This window comes from Mustela lutreola, chromosome 15 (assembly GCF_030435805.1).
Source record: "Mustela lutreola isolate mMusLut2 chromosome 15, mMusLut2.pri, whole genome shotgun sequence".
NCBI classification, from domain to species: Eukaryota; Metazoa; Chordata; class Mammalia; order Carnivora; family Mustelidae; genus Mustela; species Mustela lutreola.
Genome location: NC_081304.1, coordinates 792,230 through 815,793, shown reverse-complemented (window position 1 = coordinate 815,793; position 23,564 = coordinate 792,230). Strand labels below are relative to the sequence as shown.

Sequence of the window (23,564 nt, the reverse complement as noted above, 5' to 3'; positions counted from 1 at the left end):
AGCCCCAACTGGGGGTAGAGTCGCCTTAAGAACCTTTTAAGAAATGCATAAGCTGAAACGAATCGTGAGGAAACATCAGAGCAACCCAAACTGAGGGGCATCGTACACAACGGCGCGTTCCCCCCAAGTCCACGGAGCACCGCGGAACCGGCCCAGACGCGAGAAGAGTGGGGAGCCACCAGGTCCCGCACTGGACGCGCGGGGACCGGGGCGGACACGAGCCCCGGCTCGGTGGAGGCGCCAGGCCCTCGGTCTGCTAACGGCGGTGGGAGGAGAAGGCGCGAGCGGCAGAAGCCCCCACCCCGCTCCGGCCCTGCCCCCGCGCACGCGTCTCCCGCAGGACAGAGCAGAGCGCACAGCGCATCCCTGGACCGGACCCCGGGGCTGGAATCGCTCCTCGCGGACGGCGGGGCTGGGGCTGCCCGCCTGCTACCAGGGCCGCGGGCGCCCGCACCGGGGGACCCCTGCGGGGGGGGAGGAAGGGGTGACCCGCACGGGGAGAGGGGGAGGGGTGACCCCGGGGGGAGGGTGACCCGCACCGGGAGAGGGTCGGGGGACACACGCGCACCGGGAGGCCGGACCCATCCGGCCCGCAGCACGGCGCCGCCAGCCCGGGTCCGCCGGGCCCCGAGAAGAGAGAAGAAGCCAGTTGAGGGGCCCGAGACGCGGCAGTGAGGACACCCCCGCCCCGCGCCGCGCCGCCCCCGCGCCCCGCGCCCGCCGCTCACCGCGCGCGCCTGCCGGGAGCGGCCTCCGGGCCCGCCGCGTTGCCACAGTGACCGGAGTCCGGCCGCCGCGGTCCGGGCGCGCTCGGGGCCGCGCTCCGCGGCACCGGCCGGAAACGCGAGCTCGGGCGCAGGGTTCCGGCCTCGGCTCACCCGGCCCGCGCGCAGGCGCCGAAGGGCGAACCGACGGTCCCCGCGCGCAGCCGCGCCGGGAGACGAGGAGCCGCGGAGCCCGTGGCGGGCCGGAGCGGAGGCGGCCGAGGCTCCCCAGCGCCCCTCCCCGAGCGCAGCCGGCGCGCGGCCGTCGTTGCTGCCCCGACGGGCCGGGGCTGGGGTCCGCTGGAGGAGGGCGAGCCCCCCGCCCCCCGCATCCCGCCGGGCCGGGGGCGCGCAGGGGCCGGGGCTGGAGCGGAGAAGCGGGGGCCGCGCCTGCGCCCGGACCGCGGCGCCTTCTGTCCTTCTGTCCGCCGTCGAGGCCGGGCACTGGCCGCGCCCGCCGGTCCCCGCGCGCCCTGCCGCGGCGGCTTGGGAAGGTCCTGCCCTCGCAGGCAGCGCCGGGCGGGCGGAGGCCGCGGTCGGAAGGGTCGAGCGGATGAATCATTCAAGCCTCGGGAAAAGCGGAGGATTTCACGTCCCGCGCAGAAACCAAGTGACCGTAGCGGGGCCGGGCTGGAGGCGCTGGAGACGGTCGCCAGGGACCTTTCGCCTGCACCCCGCGGCCCGGGGCCCCTTGCTGCCTCCAGACCAGGCTGACCCGCAGGCCCAGGGCCGGGGCTCGAATCCTAGCCCAGTCCTGTCTTCCGTCTACGCAGGACTGTCTGGCTCTCCTCGCAGCCGGGGCACGCACGCCCTTCCCTGCTGCTCGGAGGGTCAGAGACCACGCTGAACCGTTCAGGTTCCCTGAAGGGGCCCCAGGTGTGTCTGGGTGGACAGAGGGGCCCAAGGGACCTGCCTGTTTCAAGGACAAGAGCTGACCACGAGCGCCGTTCTCGCCGTCCTAGGCCCCCAACCCTCATCCTATAGTGACCCCAACACTAAGCCCTCCCCAGCCCTGAACACATGATAACCCCAAGGCACAGCATGGCCTTGCTTCTTGTGGGTAGGGCCAGCTCCTGCCGCCCTTTGGTGGGACACACTTCCCTGCCCCTTCAGGACCCCAGCGACCCTAGACCTTCTGAGCCGCTCACCAGAATCCCAGGTAAGGCTTCTGGGGCCCCAAGTCCTGAAAGGGGCTGTACTCGCTCCCCCTGCCTGTGACACAGCCCACAGGATGGTGGAGGCTGGAGCGGGCCCATCCAAGAGACTCCTCCCACGTGGCCAGTCCCCACTGCCCCCACCCAGGTCTGCGAGGCGGCCCCCCCAGGCTCCTTATCCGTGCCTCATGCCCAGTAGCCCAGTACACGCCTATGGGGAGATGAAGGGACATCCTGGCCACCAGAGTCAGGCCTGCAGAGCTCTTCTGAAGTCTCCGGCCGGTCCGCTGGCGCCCCTCTCAGCAGTGCCCGCCCCTGCCTCAGGCCCCTGACTGCCTCATCCCTTACTTATCTAACCAGCATTTACTAATCACCTAGCCAGAGCCCACCCACCCTCCCCTGTCCTCCAAGGGCTCCAGCCTCCTCGGCCCACCGAGGAGAACATTGGCACACGGCGACCTCTGCAGAGGTCTGCAGCGACAAGGTGACCCCCGGTGAGGGCAGCATCGGCACACGCGGTGACCCCTGCTTTCGCTGGGCCCCTAGCACCGAAGCCCAGACTGCGTCTCAACACTGGGAGGCAGGCTGACTCCACGCTTGGGTGTCGTAAGCCTGGAAGTGCTGTGGCTCAAAGGGTTGGTTTTGGGCTGTGGCTCCAGGATCCTGGGGTACACCCTGACTTGGTGGCCAGAATGGCCCCTGGGTGGACAGCCTGGCCTGGAACTATACTCCCTCCCAGGACAGTGTCCCAGGGAGGTGCAGGGAGCACCAGGGGGGGCCCAAGGAGTCCCCATCCTGACGGCCCAGGACTCGTGGTCCTTCCCCTTATGCTGGCCCCGGAGCTGACCTCCTTGTGGGATGTCCCTTGCCTGCCTCCTGCACAGCAGTCGGGGGTGGGACTGGTGCAGGCACAAACCTGCACAGCATTGAGCAAGTCACTTCCTTCTGGGATTAGGAAATGCCCTGCCCTGTACCCCTCACCACGTTGGGTCCACAGCAACTTCCCCATTTGCATGCAGGGCCTGGGGGCAGGGAGCCCTGGGCTGCCACTGGCTGCGGGAGCCTCTTCTTGGAAGGATGCCTCCAGATGGGGTGGGCGACACCCCGATTGGGGGGTTGGTGGGAGATGCCCTCTAACCCCCAGTGTGTCCAGGTGCTGGACAGCCAGCAACATGGTCCCTGCCCCCCCAAGACCAAGGGGTGCCTGTGAACCTGAACCAGGCAACAGGCTGGGGCGGGGGAGGGGTCCTCACGGCCCCAAACCAGGAAGGGACTCCAGGGGGCAGCACAGTGCTCCCAGAGGGACAGAGGGACCAGAGGGCCCATGTAGTTGTTTCCCAGAGGTTAAAGCCCAGGGGCAGACACAGCTGTGAGATGTTGCCCCCAGGGCTCGTGTGAAAGGGCCATACTGCCCAACAGGTGGGCCCCAAGAGGGGCGTGCCCCGCCAGGCCAGCCCCCAGGGCTGTCTTGACCAGGCGGTTGGTGTCCACCTTCCTTTGCTGTCCTGATTACCGCACAGACAGCAGCCTGTGGGGTGACGCCTGGGATTGGGGGACCCCAGGGGACTGGCAGGTTCATATTGTTAATCCGGAGACCGTAAGGTTCACATCTCTGGGCTTGGAGATGATGGAAGCCAAGAGGCTTGTGTGGGCCACACACAGCTGGGACAGGACCCGGCCCCTCCATGCCCCGGGGGAACCCACCTACCTGAGGGCTGGCACCCCCCGCATGTGGCTCGGGACCGTGCGCCTGCTGTCAGAGTCCCGGCCGCCTCCCACTCCCCGCCCAGCCCCCCAGTGGCTCTACTCTCCTGCTGACTCACCAAGGAGCGGGGACTGCGGTCGGAGCAGGAAGGTGGAGCAAGGCCTTCCCCTCCTGCAGGCTGGAGGAGCGCTCATGCTTGGCACGAAGCCCAGCCCCACTGGCTCAGCCCCAGGCCAAGGCCTGGCTGCCGCCCTCCTGCCCTCCACTCTGGCCTGCGGAAGACTGGAACACCTGTCCTTCACCTGGTGTCTCTCTTCACGGTACCTCCATGTCCTCCATGCCCTGGGCCCGGAATGCTCCACACTGAGATTAGGGGGACTCGCAGGGGCTGTGACATCAGGTCAGCCGAGCTTGATCCTGGGCAGCAGGATCAAGGAACAAGGTGTTGCACTCAGCAGGGACACGGAGCCCAGCTGAGTGTAGGGTCAGGTACGCGGTGTCGCGGCGCCATCAGCCAGGCCATCAGGCAGCCCTCCTGGCAGATGAGATGTGAGTGGTGGCTGAGGCAGAGAAGGCGGAGGCCCAGCTAGGAAGCCGGACCACAGGGGTGGGTGGTTCCCTTCGGCCACTGAGGGGGCAGAGACTGGACCAGGGAGGGACAGGGCTGGTGGCTCCATTGGCTTGTGGGGGCACTATCTCCCGTGTCCCTCCCTCACCTGCATTCACGGAGCACCCGCTCTGTTCCAGGCACTGTTCCAGGCACTGGGGTAGGTGGAGGCTCTACCAGCCTTGGCGGGCCGTGGCCCGGGCAATAGAAGCCCAGCATTTGCCTGGGTCGGGCTGTCAGCACAAAGGAGAGAGAGGGACCCAGAGGGGAGCCTGACATGCGGAGGGCATCAGCGGGGTCAAGTGGGGTCACAGATGGAGTTCTGCCGGAGCCGAGAGGTGTGGGGTCCCGGGGAGCCTGAGCTCCAGTGCGTCTCGGGGCTGCGAGCATGAGGAGGGTCTTGCGGGCCCTGAGAGTGAACAAGGCCACACCCTAGCTGGCATGGAAGAGCAGAGGTCGGGAGGCAGGGGGGACCCTCAGAGCTGCAGGGGGAGAGCCAGGCAGAGGACCCCTGCGGGCTGAGGCCTGAGAAGTGGCCACCGCATTTGGGGGTCGGGGCTGGGGGGCCTGACAGGGAGCAGGGGGCAGCATGCCTTTCCCAGGGGCCCCCTGCCGCCGTGAGACTCTGTGCGCAGTCAGGCTCGGCCAACGGGCGGGGATGGCCAAGTCTCACCTGAAGGGCAGGTACAGGTGCAGGTGTGGCTTGGCCGCCCTTGGGCCAAGCACAGGCCATGGGAGCAGCCCACTGCCAGCAGAGGTCCTGGAGCCCCCGGCTTCTGCTGGGACTCCGCGTCCCTCAGGCAGCTAGGATGTGCAGCGCCAGGCCGGGCTAGGGGATGGGTGGCCCCTGCCCGCCACAGGTGGTGTCTGAGGACCGTCCTGGATGTCCCACCGCTCCGTAACAACAGCTCCCTCAGCCAGGGTGGTGGCTGGCAGGGGGGGGAAACAGTTGCAGGCAAGCGAGGAGGGTCACGCTCCACAGCCACTGCCTCTGGGTCTGGGGCACAGGGAGGAAGGCCAAGACCTCAGGCAGCGGAGGAGCTGGTGCCTGAACTGCAGGGCCTGCAGGACCAGGGACCACAGGGACCAAGGCGGGGGGACCTGGAGGGCCCAGGTCCAGGAGGACCCTGTGGGAGGAGAGAGGCCAGCAAGCACCAGTCCCAACCCTAATTTGCTCCAATCCCTCCCCCCAGTGCCCCACAGCTTGGGAAGGATGGAGTCCCACGGCGCCGGCGGCATCCACGGGTGGAGGGCAGGACCAGTGGAGCCGGGGGAGGAAAAGCATATGTGGCGCCAGACCAGGGCCTGGGGGGCAGCAGGTGGGGCAGGAGAGCCTGAATGCTTGGGGCTGCTCCCTGTCCAGCCTCCAGGCCAAAAGGCTGAGCTTCGGGGATGGGGCGGTGGGGGGAGGCCGGGGCAAGAAGGAGGAACTTTGTGCCTCCAAGAGCAGTCGGGGCTTCACCGCACCCACTTCCCAGACAGGAGACCGGTCTGAAGAGGTCCCGGGGTTGAAATCAGCCAGGCTGCTCAGGCTCTGTTTTCTGCTGCTTCCTTTTCCCCAGCCGGAGCAGATTCTGGGGCTCACCTTCCCAGCGATCCCACGGACCTGGGGCTGTGAACGCTCTGGCCGCAGTGCCAACCCCCACCCCAGACACCCTCAGCCTCCCCCAGGCACCCCGACCCCCAGACTCTCCCAACTCCAGATACCTACCTCCAGTCTCCCTCCAAACACCCCCAATGCCCCAGAAAACCCCAGTCTCCCCCAGATACACCCAGTGCAGACACCCCCAACCCCCACCCCTGCAAGAGACACCACCCAACCCCCATGCCCAACACCTGCCCTGGGTGGGGACTGCAGGTGAGTCACGCCAGGCTGGGCTGGGGTCCGGCCTCTGCAGCCTATTTCCGCCTCTGTTCACAGATTGGGCCGGCCAAGCGGTTAATGTGTTTATTTTTCTGGGAGCCTGAACACATCCCAGGTAAAGGCCCTGGGGAGAGGGAAGGGGTGGGAGGGAAGGGTTAGAACGCCCTGGCCTTAGGCCAGCTGCCCTGCTGGGCAAGGGTCCCCCCCAGCCCCCCACCCTGCCTCATCTGCAGAGGTGGCCTCTCCACCCTGGAGTGGGGGAGGGGGCGGCTGCAGGGAGTGGGGACCCGCTGTGCGGCCAGGCCACCAGCTCCCCGAGGAGGGCTCAGGGCCGTGGTGCAGCCCAGGTGTCTGTCACGCGGTTTGGCTTTCTTCACCTACCCTGGTCCTGTCCGTTCGGTGGGTGGCATGGCCTAGAGTCCAGTGGTGGGTTCCCAGGACTCGAGAATGGCTTCATCAGCAGCCTGATGCCCCAGATCTGGCCCCAGACAAGAGCGGGAGGCCAGTCCTTCACCCTCCCTGTGGCCACTGCCCTCCAAAGCCTCTCTAGGTGTCCAGGGTCATTTCTGGAGATCAAGGCAGAGCCTGTCCCCTGTGTCTGGATGCACAGGGGAAATCGAGCTGGGACCAGCAGCAGACGCGCTGAGCAGACAGCCCTCCTCTGAGTCCATCTCCAGACAGCAGCTCAAGAAAGGCAGAGTGTGTCCCCGGGAGCTGCAGCTGGCTGGGCAGGACTGGGGACAGCCCTGGAGGCCCCTCGGAGCATGCTGCAGGGTGTGATAGATCCGCAGCTGTGCCCTGCAACAAGTCAAGGAACTGGGAGCCCGGGAGCCAGGGGGAAGGGGGAGGTAGGGTCAGGGCCGGGTCAGGTCGTCAGGGAGTGCCCCTCACCTTGTATAGGGCCATTCTGTGGGGTCACCCCCTCGCTAGGATGGACCCCCCTTGGTCCTCCGCTCCCTTCTGTTCAGAAAGGGGCAGCCTGGGCTGTGGGGCCAGCCCAGGGCCACTGTCAGGGAACAGGCATCGGAGCCAGCTCTGGGGTGGGTGTCCTTGGCCTTGTCTGTCCCTCCCAGAGAATCGCACCCAGTGTCGCCTGCAGAGCACAGGGCACCGTGGGGCTCTGTGCAGGATGGAGCCTGGCCGCCCGAGACCCTCCCAGTGCTGGGCAACTCTGTTGGGGCTCCTGCCCACCTCCACCCGCAGGACTGGTCCCCATGAAGCCCCGGGGAAAGACTTCCCAGGTTGTCAGCACTGCTTCCCACGGAGAACCATCTCTCCCACACATCATCATTCCGCCAGCACCCCCCGCCCCCCCCGTTGAAGCGCCCTGCCCTGGAATGCTCTGCTGGGGTCAGGGGACAGTTAAGTCGGTGTCTGATCAGCTGCCCTCTGTGCCCCGGCTCCGAGGGTCCGGAGGACAGGCAGTCTGGCCCCAGGACACACACCCAAGGAAGACCATGCCTGAGGGGCTCTGAGCCTGGGGGACTGTCTCCTCTGTTCTCAGGGCTCCTGCAGAACCAGGCGTCCCTGGCTGACCGCCTCCAACTCTCCTAGCTGGACGTCCAAGGCCCCTTCCCTCCTCGGAGCGCAAGTGCTGAATCCCAGGTCCTCGCTCTGGTCACTGGGGGAGGTGGGCGTCTTCCCAGGTCTTGGAGCTCCGAGAAGGCTGAGCCACGGGCTAAGGAAGCTGGGACAGAGCAGGAAGACCACGCCGTCCCCGCCTTTCCCTGTCGGCCCCTCTGTGCTCTTCAGTCTTGGGTGGGGGCAGGGATGGGGTCAGCGGCTGAAGGCTGCACAGCTTCTACCCGAGAGGAATCTGCAGTCTTCAGGGAGGGGTGCACCAGCCCCCAAGTTCCAAGAAGAAGGGGAGGCATCTGGGTGATGGCAAGAGGGACTCTGAGCTGGGCAGGGTGTATGTCTCAGTAATCTGAGGCAGGGGAGCACGGCGGCCCCCACTCCAGGGGCTAGAAGTACTGTCCCAGGTGGGGGGCTCCTTTCTGCAGCTGCAGCCTGCCCCACGGGGCCTTGCCCCCCCTCGGACACCCTCCCACATGAGGGTACCCCCGCCTCCAGCCTGTGGATTGCACATCTGCTGGTGTAGGCAAACAGGGGTAGTCCCTGAGGCTGGGCTGGACTGTGGGATCCTGAGGGCACTGGCTTCCCCCACGTGCTCCTCCAGACACTCAGGATCCAGGCCTGCACCCGAGGACCCGCGCTGGAGGCCTGGGCTCTGCTCACCTTCTCATGGACGCGTGCTTCCAGGGCCATTTCTTCAGCAGTTTGGAGTGAGGTGGTCGAGCCGCGAGCCGGGGTGGGGACCCGCCCAGCCTCTGAGTGCCAGGGCTCTTTTCACAGGGCACACGTGGGGTGTGGTTTCTCAGCACCCCAAAGGGAATGCGGAAGGTCCTGGTGGATGTGGCATCTCAGAAGGGGTAGTCGGGTGGTGGACCCAGCTGGGAGGCCCACGCTGCCCTGCGAACTGCCCGCTACCTGGGAGCCGGTGACCCTCACTCTGCTCTCAGTCCCCATGGGCCCAAGGTCGCTACTGTGTCAGTCTCCTGTACCCCAGGAGACTGGGAGTGTCATTTCAAAGTCTCCTGGGTAGAAAGTGTTCCTGTGGTCCCCGCTGGGTGGCCGCCACCAACAGCCACACTCCCTGGCACAGCCGCAAACTTGAGCTAGCTCTTTCCGTGCGACAGATGCGAAAATGGGGCTCGAAGCACTTACTAGGGACCAGCTGGGATCCGCCCACCCCGTGGGCCAGGGACGGCCGGTGTGGGATGGGGGGCGCCCCCGGACTGGCGTCCACCCCACGGCGGTGGTCCGGTGCCAGCCGCCTGCGAGGAGGGGCACCGACTCTATCTGGCTTCGGGGTGCGGAGCCACAGGGGGAAACGGAAGTTCGGGGAGGTCGCCTGCCTGGCCCGCGAACCCTTCGGGCGTGGGGGCCCCCGGCCCGCGGCCCCGCCTGGGAGGAAGCCGAGGCTCGGATGGGGCGGGGATTCCAGAGGGTCCTGGGGAGGGAGGCCTGAGCGCCCCCGAGCTGAGCTGGGAGCCCCACAGCCCGGGGTGGTGGTGGGGGGTGGCGAGACCCGGGGGCCGGCCCGGTTGGACGAGAAGGTTGGACGAGAAGGCGCACCTCCCTCCACGGCCCGGCCCGGCCCGGCGCGGCGGGGGCGGGGGCGGGGGTCCCTCCGCGCGGCCGGAGCTCTGGAGCCGTCGGGAGCTCCCGGCGCCCCTCCCGCGCGGCGCGGGGTCCGGGCGGGGCGGGCAGGGGCGGCGCCAGGCGGCGGTGACGCGCGGGGGACGTGCGGCGCGAGCGGCCGGAGCTCCGAGTCCCCCCGCGCGGCGGCCGGCAGCCCGGCGGACAGAGGCGCGCGGCGGCCGAGCGGCGGCAGGTAGGCGCGGCGCGGATGCTCGGCGGGGCGGGGCGGGGCGCGCCCGGGACCCTCCGCGGAGCCCGCGCTCCGGCCCTCAGCCCCTTCCCCATCCCGGCTTCGGCGCCCCCCCCCACCCCGCGGCGACCCCACCCCCCCAGGGGTTCCGGGGAGCCAGCCGCGTCCCCACCGCGCCCTCGGCCCCGGGCCCCGTGCGCCCCTGCGCCCGCCGGTCCTCGGGCTGGGCCCCGGCCGGGAGGCGGATGCGCGGGGCCGCCCAGGGCGTCGCGGAGAGAAGAGCGCGGTCTCCGCGGCGGGCGGTGTTTGGTGGGGCTGCCGCCGGCCCGGCCCTCCCGAGGGCGCGGGGTGCACGTGCGCTCCCGGCGTGGCGCTGCTGGCGCCTTGGCCTGCGGGCCTCGGTCTCCCTCACCTCCTCCCGCTTCTTGCCGCGCCCAAACACTCGCCGTCCCACACCCGCCCTCGGGCGACGGTTCCCAGCGCAGGCCCGGGGCAGAGAGGGAGGGGGCTCCCTCTGAATCAGGCTGGACGCCCTGGTTCGAGTCAACCCCTCCTCTCCTGCCAGGCCCCTTGCCTGTGGGAAACCTGGCGGAGCCTCAGTTTGTCTGAAAAGTGGGTGCACAACACACCTTCTGGGATGCTGGCCCAGGCCAGTGGCCGGCGGGCTGTGAGTAAGGTTAGCAGTCAGGTCATGGCCACTGGGGGTGCCTGGCATCTAGGTGAGGGACAAAGAGGTAGCCCAGAGGCCAGAGTGCTTTTCTATCCCAGAGGCACTGAGCTGCACGTCCAGAAGTGCACTCTGGGTGTGAGGGACAGACAGAGACGAGTGTGCCATCGAGGCTGGACCTGGCCTCTGTGGGTGGGCGGGCGGTAGGACTGAGGAGTTGCCCTCACGCCGGGAGGCTTAGGGCACAGGTGGTGGAGCTGCGGCAGGCGCAGAGCCTTCCTGCCCCGGGGCCTGGGATGGGCAGTGGGAGGCCTGGTCCCAGGGCAGACTCGGTAATGACTTGGTGTGACCTTGGGCAGGGCATGATACCCCGGAGACAACCTGGCTCCGGTGGACTCCAGCCAGGCCCTCCGTGTGGAGGCGCGGCCGCAGAAGGGGCTCGTGCTCTCCAGGAGAGTGGCCGGGGAGCGTGTGGCAAGGGGGGCTGTGCTGTCCCCGGGGCCGGGCCCTCCTTGCTCCAGGGTGGGTCCCCGCGGTGGCCCGGCCAGCGTGAAGGAGAAGAGCCAGTGCCACTCCGAGGCTGCGAGTCCAGGGGGGTGACGACTGCCTCCCAGAGCGGCCAGTCCAGCCGAGGCACCTGGATCAGGCCTCGGGGGTCCGCGAGCGAGGAGGCCGGGGCTCCTCACAGGGCCGCCGGGCAAGTACAGACCTTCGGGCTTCAGGCGCCATCGGCGAAATGGGCGGGGCGGGGCAGCCGTCCTGCAGACGGGCCGCTGGGTCGGCGCTGCTCCCGCACGGCCGGGCCCCTGCGGAGGGAAAATGAGGTCGGTCCGGCCTGGGCGGGGCCGCAGGATCTCTTTGGGCGCGCAGCGCTCGGCGGCGCCCAGGGCGCTTCCGGGGCTCCCTGACCCCAGCGGCCCGCGTGCCGCCCTGTACGGTGACAGACGGGAGAGCGCCTATTCCAGGCAATACGGTGGCGGCTCCTCCCTTGGCGCGGTCACGTCCCCCACGTCCCTCGCCCCGGCGAGCGGGCCGGTGGGTGGAGCTTTTCCCTTCCCACACCCCTCGCGGTCTCGACCGCCCCAGCCCCACCAGGCCCAACGGGCTGGTGGTGGGAAGGGCCCTTCTAGTGGGGCTAGCTGATGCAGGGACCCTGCGCTGGCCCCCTGGCTTTAGGGTGGGGGGCGGCTGCAGCCAGTCCAGCAGCGGGACAAGGTGGCCATGTGACCAGGCCAGGTAGTACCAGGCTGGGCAGGGTCCAGGGCTGGAGGGGGCTGCTTTGGGCCTGCTCCAGCCTCTACTGCTGCCTGGCCCCTTTGAGCCTTCTAGAGGAGGGTGCCCTGAGGGTGAGCCCACAGCTGTCCACAGGGCCACCCACAGGGCCCATGGCCCCCTCCTTGTCACAGGTGGCACAGTGTTGGAGAGGGCTTAGCCTTAGTGCAGTGTCCAATTTGACACATGAAGCCAGCATTTTTGCCCCACTGCCCTCTTGTGAGCCCACCCGAGACCTGAGGGCACCAGGCATGCCCTGGGGGGCTTCATGGTCAGTGGAAGAGGGATGGAGGGCCCAGGCTGGGCGTAACAGGCCTGGATCATGCCTGGGGCAGTGCCCAAGGCCCACCTCCCCCCAGCCCCAGCTGTGCAGTCAGTGGGTAGGGGGAGCAGCATCTGGGGTCCTGCGCAGGCCCTGGGAAGGGGACAAGCATGCTGACCAGTGGTGCTTTCTGAGTCCTGGGCAGGCAAAGGCTTCTGGATGTGCTGTTAACCGTTTGCAGGACAGAGGCAGTGAGGAAAGGAAGCAAGGGCTCCTGGGAGGCCCTCCCTCCCCCGGAGGCGCCGGCACTCCTTGTCCATCAACCAGCCCCTTATGCTCCAGAGACCCTCGGGGCTCAAATGGAGCCAAGCACCAGCCACAATGGGGCCGATCTCCTAGGCCTCCCCGTGCAGGGGGAGTCCAGGAAGGAACGCAATTGCCCCTTCGTGCCCCGCCCGCCTGGGGCTGGTCTCCAAGGACTGGAAGTCTGCTTAGATAACTAACTGACCAGTCTCCTCAGAAGGTGAACCTACAGGGCGCCTGGGATAGGCCACAGGCTCTAGAGTCGGAGGCCACCTCACGGAACCCAGGGGACATGGCGTGCCCTGGCACCTGACAGACCCAAGGTGGGTGCACGTCAGGCACGGGGGTCTCCTGGGGGCATGCCAGGGTGCATTGGGGACAGCAGGGGGTCTACAGCCTGGGGTGAAGCTGGCAGGAGGCCAGGTTGGCTCAGGGGCTGGGGCCTGGAGTCCTGACCCCAGCTGGGACTCGGCCAGCCAGTGGACTGCTGAGGGGGAAGCTGGCAGCGCCCTTGATTTGGGAGAGCACAAGGCCCCGGCCCGGCCCTGTCGGCTGTGGTCTGCTGCGTGTGGGCATTCCGAGGGACCCTCCCCTGCTCAGCTTACAGCCGCCTGGGGCCGTGGTGGGACCTTTTCGGGAAGTGTTGGGGGGGCAGCTCCCAGAGCCTCACCTGACCCGGAAGCGGGCACACACGCCCCACCAGGGAGATCAGCTTTCGGAGGCCCAGAGGGAGGGTTATTTCTGGGCTGGGGACGTGGTTTGCATGCTTCCCTGTCATCACAAGGCCAGCAGGCTGGTGTGTACCCACAGATGTGCCAGTGCCACCTCCTCCAGGTCCCAGCCAGCCCCCAGAGGGGACCACTCCTCCCATCTTGGGTTGTCCTGGGAATGTGGCCAGTCTGGGTCTCTGCCAGTCTTCCTCCCCCAAGGCAAGCTGGGCTGAGAAGGCCATTTCCTCTTCGAAATCCCAGCCCCTTCTCTACTCCCCCCTCCCCTGCCCCCCCCCCCCCAGTCCCTCCAAACCTCCATGTCCCTCCCATTCCCTTTCCTTGCTGAGAAGCCTCACTTGGAGGACTAGCCTGTGTGGGGATCGGGGAGGGCGGTGTTTTAGCCTGGCTGGTACCCCAGGCTGGGGGTTAGCTGGGAGGAAAGGGAAGAGCCTCTGGGGCCGTTAGGACTGGCCGGGAGGGACGGCCATGCTGCCCATGTGGGTCTCCTGTGGCCCACACAGGTCCTGAGCCGTGCCGTAGCACCTGCCCCTTGCCCTCCTGGGTCCTAGCTCAGGGGATGCCCTGGGTCCCGTGGGTGGTCAGCATCTGATGAGCAGAGAACAGGGCAGCAAAGGCTGGGGGTCGTGTTCTGCTGGTGAGTGCCGGGTGTGGCTGCTGCTGTGTCTCTCTGAGGGGCCCAGCTTCTCCTGAGACCCAGGGGTATGGTTAAGAGCTGCTGCTGACTTTCGGCTTCAGACGCACTCTCCTCTTGGGCCTCTGCATGCTCATTTAGTTTATTTTTAAAAATCAGTGAACGTCTGTAAACCTACAACCCGAGAAAAGCCAGGATTGTGGGGACACCTAGCCCTTCGGGGCCCCCACAGCCACCAGCCCCATCCTCTGCCCTGGGTCTGGGGTGTTTGTGCTTTCTGCCCTGAACAGTGTCACCGCACCCTGACGCAGTCCTGAGATGGGTTTTGGGGTTTTATTAAGTTTCCCTGCTGCCTGTACTTCGGGGACCTTTTAAGCTTGACGCTAACAAAAGGAAGGGATACTGCAGCTTGGTGTCCCCCCCCGGAGTGTTCTGGCTGCGGGGCAGCGTTTGCCCATGTCCCGTCCTGGCGTCAGGCACGGATCTGGAGGGCAGAGCCCAGGGGTGAGCCGAGACTGCCCAGGCAGAGTCCAGTCCCAGGTCCCAGATATGCCTAGGATGTGGAAATGGGCCACCTGGGGGCCAGGTCACAGGGCTGTGGGCACATCTGCAGGAGGACCGGGGGTTTCCTCGGCCTGGGTGCCCCCCCCCCCACGCCCGGGGCTGGGGAGCCTTTGGCCTAAGGAACACCCTGCACCTTGCCCTCTGGTCCACAAGCCTTCTGAGCGCTTGGGGGGGGGGGGGCAGTGCCAAAGGGTACGGGGTCTGGAAGCCCAGCGAGAGGAGAGGTTGTTCTCTTGGGTTTCCCAGGAGCGCTGCCCATGACCCTGAAGCCTGGCCCAGCCTAGGGTGGGGGCCTGAGCCATGTTCCGCTCCAGTGGGCCGTGTCAGCCTTGTCATCAGCCGGACGGCCAGCTGGCTCCTGGAAGTCCATCATCCAACAGTCGTGCTCGTCAACAACTGCTTGGAATCACCCAGAAGGTCTTCGGCAAACACCCCCTAACACATGACACACCCTGGAATCGGGAGTCCAGACCTCCCCCTGCCCAGGCTCCTGTGGCCATGATGCTGGGGGCAGGGGCAGGGTGGAGGCTGGGAGGGGGGTTACTTTCCACATCACTTCTCCCCGCTCACTCACCCTGCACTCACTCCAAAGTCCTGCCCCACGTTGCGTCTCAGGCTTGCATACAGAGAATACCAGGGGGCTTTGCAAGGTCAAGGGTATTGCTGGAAAGGGGACAGGGGGTGGAGCCAGGGGGCTGTTCGGTCTCATGGTTGGGACGTTCCTGGACCTCAGTGGAGGCGGAGTGTTCCCACCACAGCCCTGGCAAGTGCTCCCCATCAGGGCCTCCTTCCCCCAGAGCTGGTCTTCTGCACAGCCGCAGGGTGGGCTGGACCCCATAGGCCCAGGCCCCGGGAGCTGCCCTCCCATCCCCGCACCTGCACTGGGGAGGCACTCTTCTGGGAACAGGCTCTGTCAGGTGAGGTGGGGGACCAGCCATCAGCTCCCCTCTGGGATTAGGGGATTTCTGGCACTAGGATCAGATGGAGGTGAGGGGCGGAGAGGGGAGGCTAGGGTCTCCAGCTGGACGTCTGGTCCCAACATTCTACGTTACTGTGCCTCAGCGGGGCTAAGGTGTGGCTTGGAGAGGGAAGCGGGCTGCTGTGGGGTTTCGGGCCGACAGCCCTCTCCCCGCCTTAGCAGTCTGGGGGCCGGAACGGTGTGCTCCAGTGGGCTGCATGGAAGCCGCCCCTTCATTCAGCCCTGCCGCCCACCCTGGGAGCTCCCCTTCCTCAGTCTGCGGAGTGTGGGCAGCTGGGTGGCAGGAGTCGGCTCCGGCTCAGCAAGGGGCCCTCCTTCGCTGGTCAGAGGGCCCGGGGTGGGGGATCCTCTGTGTAAGGACCGTCTGCGGGCCCCTGCCGGCTGCCCCCAACTCCGGCCGGCACAGGCACGCCCGCGTGAGTCTTCCCCCTTTCTCAGGCTCTCACCCGGGGAGGGAGGTGCGACAGAGGGCAGAATCAGGAGTCCTGCTCCCCTGCGGGTGGGGGAGCGCGGCTGACCACAGCTAGCTTAGGACTCAAGGGACACCACCCCAGGTGGGGCCCCAGGCCCCCTTCTCACAGGACCCGCCCACAGGCGGCGGAAAGTGCAGCCTGTTCCGCCACACGGCTGGTCTCATGTCCCTGCTGGGGTCTGTCTTCCTCAGGAGGTAACCTGAGCCTGTGCTGAGCCCAAAAAAGCCACTGCCCTTTAGAGCCAGCTGGGTGGGAGCAGGCCAGGCCTGGGTGAGGGAGGGAGGAAGCGCTGCCAGGCCGCCCAGACAGGCCAGACGCAGGTGAGGGCCAGAGGTGGGCTGTCAGGTGGCTTGGGCCTCGGGACCCTGCTGTGGCTGAGACTGGGCGACTGAGTCTGCTTCACTTCCTTCCTCAGGGACGCACAACCTGCCCTCCTGGCCATGGGTGGCGCCGTGGTGGACGAGGGCCCCACGGGCATCAAGGCCCCGGACGGAGGCTGGGGCTGGGCCGTTCTTTTCGGCTGCTTTGTCATCACGGGCTTCTCCTACGCCTTCCCCAAGGCGGTCAGTGTCTTCTTCAAGGAGCTCATGCGTGAGTTTGGGATTGGCTACAGCGACACGGCCTGGATCTCCTCCATCCTGCTGGCCATGTTGTACGGGACAGGTAAGGGGCTGTGATGCCCAGTGGTCACCTCTGGGGTTCACCAAGGCCGCTCTGGTTAAGAACCTCACACACCAGCAGGAAGCGTGGGGGACCGGCAGGGGCACCTGGTGTCTGCGGCCCAGGTTCTGGGGCGACTGCAGGGGAACCCTGGAGAGGCTTCTGCCCGAGAGCCGTGGTCCCCACACGGCCACACTGGGCACACGTCAAGTCTGTCCAGGACATTTTGCTGTGAGCTGCGTTTTGCTCAGGAAGGCGTGTGAGTGTGACTTGTATCCCGGGCACCTGGGGTGTCCACCAAGCTGGGGCGGGGGGTGTCGGGGGAAGGAGGGGCCGTTCTCTCGGTGAGCGTGGAGAGCCTGGGCCCAGCCCCGTGTCCCCACCCCTCACAGGCCCACTGTGCAGTGTGTGCGTGAACCGCTTTGGCTGCCGGCCCGTCATGCTCACGGGGGGCCTCCTGGCGTCCCTGGGCATGGTGGCCGCGTCCTTCTGCAGAAGCGTCATCCAGCTCTATCTCACCACTGGGGTGATTACTGGTGAGTGGAGCCCATCCGGGAGTGGGGCAGGCTGTGGCCCGCTGGGCCCTCCAAGGCAGGGGGCAACAGCTCGGGCAGCGAGGGTGCTGGGGTGGCGTGCCCAGAGCAGGGCCTCAGGAGCAGGCAGCTGTAGACGGCCCCCTAGGCCGGTCTGTCCCCCATTCCCCAGTGGTCTCCATTGGCATGTCAGTGGGCGCCCGGAGATGCCCACCCAGAGCTGCGGGGACGAGGGCCCGGATGGGCTTGTGTGACGCCTCTGCTGCCTGCCCCTCCCGCAGGCCTGGGTTTGGCGCTCAACTTCCAGCCGTCGCTCATCATGCTCAACCGCTACTTCAATAAGCGGCGCCCCATGGCCAATGGGCTGGCGGCCGCAGGCAGCCCCGTGTTCCTGTGCGCCCTATCCCCGCTGGGCCAGCTGCTGCAGGACCGCTACGGCTGGCGGGGCGGCTTCCTCATCCTGGGTGGCCTCCTCCTCAACTGTTGCGTGTGCGCCGCGCTCATGAGGCCCCTGCGGGCGCCCGGGCCAGCTCCGGGCCCCGCGCCGCAGCAGCCGCCACGCCGGCTGCTGGACCTGAGTGTCTTCCGGGACCGCGGCTTCGTCATCTACGCCGTAGCCGCCTCCATCATGGTGCTGGGGCTCTTCGTGCCCCCCGTGTTCGTGGTGAGCTACGCCAAGGACCTGGGTGTGCCCGACGGCCAGGCCGCCTTTCTGCTCACCGTGCTGGGCTTCATCGACATCTTTGCCCGGCCCACTGCCGGCTTCATCACAGGCCTGGAGAAGGTGCGGCCCTACTCTGTCTACCTCTTCAGCTTCTCCATGTTCTTCAACGGCTTCACAGACCTCACGGGGTCCACAGCCGGCGACTACGGAGGCCTGGTCGTCTTCTGCATCTTCTTCGGCATCTCCTACGGCATGGTGGGAGCCCTGCAGTTCGAGGTGCTCATGGCTATCGTGGGCACTCAGAAGTTCTCCAGCGCCATCGGCCTCGTGCTGCTGCTGGAGGCCGTCGCCGTGCTCATTGGGCCCCCGTCGGGAGGTGGGTGCTGGGACGCAGGCGTGAGTGAGCCTGCCGGGGGCGGGAGGGGGGGCCTACCACGCGAGGGCTCTTAGCTGCAGGGACCAGCAGGTGAACAGCAAGTGTCAGGAGCAAACCCTGGCCGTGCCCGCCTCCCGGGCCAAAGGCTGCCATGTAGGGGAATCCCAAGGGCGGTGCCCCTGCACCTGGGCCAGCCCAGAGCCGAGGCGGGGGTCGGCTTTGGTTACGTTGGGCTTTTGCTCTTCTTTGTGAAGGCTGAAAAAATCCTGGGGCGTGGGCTAGGCAGGCAGCCTGGCCTGGGTCTCTCCAGCCGACTCTGTAGGCCACCACCCATGGGACCCCGCGAGCGCCAGGGCTGTGCCTCATTGTCCTGGGGCTCTTCTGGGGCCCTAGACGGTTCCTATGAGGGCCACGGGTGACAGGGCCTCCAGCGAGAAGCAGTGTGGCCTGGTCACTCACCCGGAGACTCTGCCTCTTGCACCCGCTCGGATCCAAAGCCTCCCTCAAGCCCCCCTGGTCTGTGCTATCTTGGGGGCCGGGGAGGCTGGGACAGGGTGCCCCGGAGCTGTCCCCAACAGCACAGTGGTGCACAGGTAGCCAGTGACTGTGGGGGTGACCTTCAGCCCAGGCTGACGCTGTCACCCCTTTGCAGGCAAGCTCCTGGACGCGACGCACGTCTACCAGTACGTGTTTGTCCTGGCGGGGGCGGAGGTGCTGGCCTCCTCCCTCGTGCTGGTGCTGGGCAACTTCTTCTGCATTAGGAAGAGGCCCGAGGCGGCCGTGGAGGAGGAGGAGCGCCGCAAGCCCCCCGTAGACGTGAGGGTGGACTCCCGGGAGGTGGAGCACTTCCTGAAAGCAGAGCCCGAGAGAAACGGAGAGGTCGTTCACACGCCAGAAACGAGCGTCTGAGCCCGGGAGGCCAGCGGGGGTGACGGAGCCGGACAGACTTCAACGCTCATGTTTATTTCACAGTCAGGACTAGCTTGGCCGCCCGCGGGTCTCCGGGGAGGTGGTGGGCGGGGAACCGCGTCATTCCACACTGTGGTGAAGCTGAACCGCGAGGTCACGAGCCGTCTGCACTGGGGACCCAAGCCTGCTGACCCCGGAGCTGCCCGGTGCCCACCGCTGAGCTCAGGGACCTAGAAACCCACGCTTCAGAGACAACATGGCGGGCGTCAGAGGGCGGGGCTGGGGAGAGCCCGCGCAGTGGCGCCGTCTCGGGAGGGGCTTCCCCATGGCTGCCTGGCTGCGCCCTGCCTGCCCCTCGCGGGGTGCCTGGGAGACAAAACTGCCTTCCTGGACCTCTGAAGGTCTGAAATAAACCTGCCTGTGGGAGGAGCCACTTTGGAAGGCTCTTCACGGAGTGGGATGTTGTTCTTCGTGGGGTAGGGGTCTGTGCACTCCATGCTCATTTTCTCAACCACCTGCTGGTTTTTACAGAGTAGCTCTGGCCCCGGCCAGGCGGGTCACGTTTCTAAGCGCTGCTGGTTCTGAACCCTGCCCTGCTGGAGCCCAGACAGCTCAGAGCGTCCACGCAGGGCCCCGGTGGCTGGCAGGGAGGGGGGCTGTGCCGCAGGCGTGCGGCCGTGCCCGGCAGCCCGTACGAGGCGTGTGCACTTAAGCTGAGACATACGTGTGGTTCTTGTTCACTGTGCGTGTGTTTAAAGAAAATGATCTTCCTGCCTTCCGTTTATTCACCCCTCGGCCGGCGGGTCGTGGCCCTACAGCGCCCAGTGCGGGCGTCTGCTCCCGTCCTTGTCCAGCCCTGCTCGGCCTCGCCCCGGGTACCTCACACCCACCTGCCCTCGTGGCCAGTGGTGGCCTGTGTGGCTGGGAGCCCGGTCAGAGGCCGCTGGGGCCGCCTCAGTAGGTGGTGCGTCGCGGGCGCTGGGGACGGCAGCGGGCACCCTGGCGGGCCGCGTGCAACCGGAGAGATGCCACGTCCCTGCTCCTCTGCAATGAAAAGCAAGCGAAAGCTCACGTCTTGTCCCACCGGAGAGGTCACCCCCGAGGGGCCTGCTGCTCCCCCGCCTGCACCTGCCCGTCCAGCTGTGCGGAGGACCAGGCACCTGATAGCGGGCCTGGCCCGCAGCCCCGGGGCCCTGGGCACGCCCCCCTCCCCACCAAGCCCTGCCTGGTCAGCCTGGACCCTGTGCTGGGGCCTGGGCTGTGGGGGTGCCAGCCGTCGCGGGGGTCAAGGCAGAGCCACGCAGGGGCCCTTCGCTGCTATCTGCGCTCCCCGTGGCTGCTGCTGGTGACGTGGAGCTGCTCCAGGCTTCCTGGACCTCATGCTGCAGTGTCCCTGACCCTCGCCTGTCTCTGTGCCTGTGTGCAAAGGCCTGGCCCAGTCTGGGGACACTTAATATCAAGCAGTCCTGAGATGGTCAGCGGGTCAGCGTTGCTCCCCCCAGTGGGCTGGGGGCTGGGGTCCACGTAAGCCGGTGTATGCTCCAGGGTGGGAGTTCTGCCACCCACCCTTGGCCTCAGGAACACGGACCCGTCTGTCCCTCAGCTGGCACCTCGGTGGACATGCTAGGTGGACCCAAGGGCCCTTGCCCACCACAGTATCAACAATGCCTCTGCCCCAGACCGGAGGCTGGGGTTCGAGGCCCGGGTGAGCAGGCAGTCTTGTCTGCCTAGGTTTTGGTTCCAGAGGTTTCCAGCTGGGCCTATTTAGGAGAAAGGAAGCTCGCTGTCCTCAGAAAGCTGTGGCCACCGAAGGCTGAGGCCTCCCCCCACAGGAGTCTAGACCAGTCACTGCTCAGGGGGCCGTGGATGGCGCTACCCCTCACCCTCCGTCATTGCCCGAGGAGGCTCACGGCCAGCACCCGTAAAGCCCGTCCTCCCGTGGACCGATACCGATGCCTGTGCTGCGCCCTGATCCGCGGGCGAACCGCCCGCCTTGGGCCCTCCTTGCAGGACACGCACACATCACCCCAAGACACCCTGGGCTGCTGGCCGTAGCCTGGTCGACCTGGGGGCACCTGCCACACACACACACACACACTTGGAGGGACCTGTGCAAAGACCCTGGCACACACATGTGGGCTTCAAACCGAGGGGTGCCTGGGGGATCTGCTAGTGATATTTTGAGGGGCAGCTGCCCAGGACCTGCAGGGGCCCATGAGTGGGGGTCATGAAGGGCTGTGCAGCCCTTGCCAGTATCCAAACCATGGCCTTGAGGACGCAGAGCCCGGTGGGCACTCCCCTTGGACCTCAAACACAGCTTGCGGGCGCAGCAGCACGGAGAGCGCTGCTTCCACAGGCCCCGCCAGACACAGGTGGGAGCAGAACAAGAAAAGGGGGTGTAGGAGTTTCCAGAAGGGCTTCCCAACAGCCCTCGGGGCGGGGGCGGAGCTGGGGACAGCCCGGACTGCACATACTGCTGAGCGCGGAGCCTGCCATCCAGCCCCGGGGTTGGGCCCTGGGTCAGGAAGACGGGGGGCAAGCCAGGATGCATCTCCCAGCACGAGGGAACAAGGAACAGGACAGGCAGGCCCTGACAGAAATCAGTGCAGTGGTCCCTGTCCCCCTCCCGGCAGAACGGGGGCGCAGCTTGGGGCTCGTGTCTCTGGCCCTTTGGCTGGGCCCAACGGTTGGCAGCTGGCGTGAGCGGCAAGGAGTCTGGGTGTTGCCTTCTCAACGCTGGGAGCCAGGTGAGAAGGGCTGAGGGCCAAGAAGAGCCCAGCCTGATTCCAGAACCTCAGAGCCCACTGGGCTCAGCCAGTGACAGGAAGGGGAGGGCCTGAGCAAGGGGCAGGACTCAGGGCCCACACCCTCCAGGACACCCCCAGACCCTGGGGGCCGAGCGGCAGGGAGGTCAGAGCGCACAGGCTGGGCCCGCTCTGTCGTTCAGCTGGGGCTCCTCGGGGCTCCTCAGCTCAAGCAGGAGAGGGAAGCCAAACCCCAAGGACAAGGGACAGATCCACCCAGAAGCCACGGAGCTGGGGGTGGGGGTGAGGATGGGCGGGCAACACCAGGGAGCCCCAGGCACAGGGCACGAGCACCGGCCTCCTCGGGGATCAGGGCCGACAGGCCTGAGCCCCTTGGTCAGGCAGGGGCCCCAGGAGCCGCCTCGCAGGAACCATGCACGCCTTCCGTGGCAGCAGAGCGCTGCTCGCTTCCCAGAAGGCTCGAGGCAGGCGGGGACTTCCTTCCGGGCTGCACCGAGGCCCAAGGAGCTCAGGCGCCTGCTCCATGGGTTAAGCCAGGGGAGAAGGGACTGGCGCTTGGAGACAGCCTGCACGGGTGTCCGCTCTGGGAGCTCAGGCAGGGGCAGCCCATCCCCGTGGCCTGCAGCCGACTGGCCTGTCCGGACAGCACTGCCGGACCATAGGAGGACAGACGGGAACGCCCCTTTGCCAATGAGTTTTCACCGGGTTAATCGACACACTCCGACCCCTCCCGGACATGAAATAAAGAGCAGCGCAGGGCAGGGGGGAAGGTAAAAGCCATCACGGGTTTATTATTTACACGGTGGTTAAGCACATAAATGCAGTGATCACACAAAAGAGCCAAGTCAGAGACCGGCCGCCAGTACACAGGTTGACACAGACGTTGCAACTACATTTCCTGCAGCAGGAGGGCAGCAAGTGTGCATGGACAGACAGCCGGCCACGCTGCTGAGGGCCCAGGCCCTGCCCACCTCTCAAACCCAATCCAGCCGTCTTGGGTCAAAGCCCTGACGGGGAGCGAAGGCAGGCTGCCCCCGGTGGTCTCCGGCACTCTAGCGGCAGCTGCGGCTGCTAACAACTGCCCACCAGGGCAGGGTCCCACCCTCCGAGAGGGTACTGGGTCACGACAGCCCCCACCTCGCCCAGACCCAACTTGGCTTGCGCCGCACCCCCAGAAACACAGCCCCACTGGGCCGAGTCCCTGCACCCTGCAACACGGAGTGGCCCGCTCGGTACTCAGAGCAGCCGAGAGCCAGGCTCTGTGCCATCAGCGCACACTCATCAGGGCGTCCCTCGGAAACGCTCCCGTGCTAGGGGCCCAAGGGGGCCGAAAGGGGGAAAACACAGACATGGATGCTCTAGGCCCCTCACTTGCTGCGAGCGCCCCGGTCTCCAGAGCACCCTGCAGTGGGGTGGCAGGAGGAGGAGGGGTTGTACCCACAGACACCGATTATCGCCCCTAGTTTCCCACAACGGGGGCTCCCGGCCACTGGCTGCCACCACCGCCTGGGCTGCTGCCTGCTACGGAACGAGGGAGCGACCAGGAAAACCACCAGGAGCCCGGCAGCCCCAGTGTCCTTCTTGCAAGACTCAGCCCTGCCCTGCTGCTTGACCCCCGTGGGGTCCGCTCCGTCCCAATGAAGGTCGTGGAAGGAAGCGTGCGACACTGCACCCTCCTGGGTGACCAGGTCGAGTCACTGGCTTCTTGGCACTTCAGGGTGGATCCCCTCGGGCCGAGGCTGCCGTGGTCACGCCTGGCCCAGCGCAGACAGCCGCACCCTGGGTTCTGAGCACACAGACGTTAACGCACATCGGGGGCCAATCTACACCGATCATGTTTGCAGTCAGTTTAGAGAACGTCCCAAATCCAAAGACACCGAGGCACCGCCACCACCAAAATAACCACACGTGACCCCGAGGAGGGGCCGATGTCTCTCGGTTTGAAATCCTCTCCTGAGGGACCAGCAACGCCCATGCAAAAAGCCTTGGCCTCCGAGGTCGTCCGTGCTCGGCTTCGTTCTCGTGCGTCCGGGACACTCAGAGGACCGCATCGCACAGGTGTTCCGGTGCGGGTGAGGACGGGACGGTGACAGCCAAAACCAGCCAACGAGGCCACAGGACACACGGACACAGACGGCACACACGGCACTTACACACACGTCTACACGGACAGCACTTCTGGTGAGAAAACCCCTCTCCACAGCGGGCCACGCAGCGAAGGGACCACAAAGCAGAGGACGGGCGCCCGCGCGCGCTCTGCTCCCTGACTCGCTCGGCCTGCACAGAA

General features: G+C 66.8%; 3 protein-coding genes and 2 long non-coding RNA genes across 10 annotated transcripts in view; 2 read left to right on the top strand and 3 right to left on the bottom strand.

Moving 5' to 3' along the window:
- The window catches only part of CCDC57 (coiled-coil domain containing 57), an 84,915-nt gene extending 84,127 nt beyond the window's left edge, over positions 1-788 (bottom strand). Inside the window, exon 1 of one of the 2 annotated variants that reach the window (XM_059147500.1) lies at positions 729-788. The gene's annotated coding sequence lies outside the window, so the exon portion shown is untranslated. The remainder of the gene's footprint in view (positions 1-728) is intronic. The other variant, XM_059147498.1, reaches the window with a different exon arrangement.
- A 1,704-nt stretch (positions 789-2,492) lies between these two features.
- Positions 2,493-6,753, top strand: LOC131815689 (uncharacterized). Its single transcript, XR_009347815.1, has 3 exons — positions 2,493-4,390; positions 6,152-6,209; positions 6,636-6,753. It is a non-coding gene; the product is annotated as an uncharacterized LOC131815689 (long non-coding RNA).
- On the bottom strand, positions 6,165-9,332 carry LOC131815687 (uncharacterized). Of its 2 annotated transcripts, XR_009347812.1 has the most exons (4): positions 8,333-9,172; positions 7,540-7,781; positions 6,476-7,187; positions 6,165-6,218 (listed from the first exon to the last, which is right to left on the bottom strand). It is a non-coding gene; the product is annotated as an uncharacterized LOC131815687 (long non-coding RNA). The 2 variants fall into 2 exon arrangements; XR_009347813.1 differs by having other exon boundaries at positions 6,165-7,187; positions 7,540-9,332.
- Positions 9,333-9,384: 52 nt separating this feature from the next.
- Positions 9,385-18,966, top strand: SLC16A3 (solute carrier family 16 member 3). 4 transcript variants are annotated; one of them, XM_059147501.1, is made up of 5 exons: positions 9,385-9,491; positions 15,786-16,033; positions 16,423-16,566; positions 16,845-17,603; positions 18,256-18,966. In XM_059147501.1, the coding sequence occupies exons 2-5, from the start codon at positions 15,811-15,813 to the stop codon at positions 18,510-18,512; spliced, it is 1,383 nt and encodes a 460-aa protein (XP_059003484.1). In that variant the 5' UTR covers positions 9,385-9,491; positions 15,786-15,810; the 3' UTR covers positions 18,513-18,966. The 4 variants fall into 4 exon arrangements, with proteins under 4 accessions (XP_059003484.1, XP_059003487.1, XP_059003486.1 ...); XM_059147504.1 differs by lacking the exon at positions 9,385-9,491 and adding an exon at positions 11,107-12,315; XM_059147503.1 differs by lacking the exon at positions 9,385-9,491 and adding an exon at positions 13,023-14,835.
- Positions 18,967-19,084: 118 nt separating this feature from the next.
- CSNK1D (casein kinase 1 delta) overlaps positions 19,085-23,564 on the bottom strand; it is a 31,282-nt gene continuing 26,802 nt past the window's right edge. Inside the window, exon 9 of the mRNA XM_059147505.1 lies at positions 19,085-19,556. Coding sequence (XP_059003488.1) covers positions 19,467-19,556 — 90 coding nt within the window. The 3' untranslated portion in view covers positions 19,085-19,466. The remainder of the gene's footprint in view (positions 19,557-23,564) is intronic.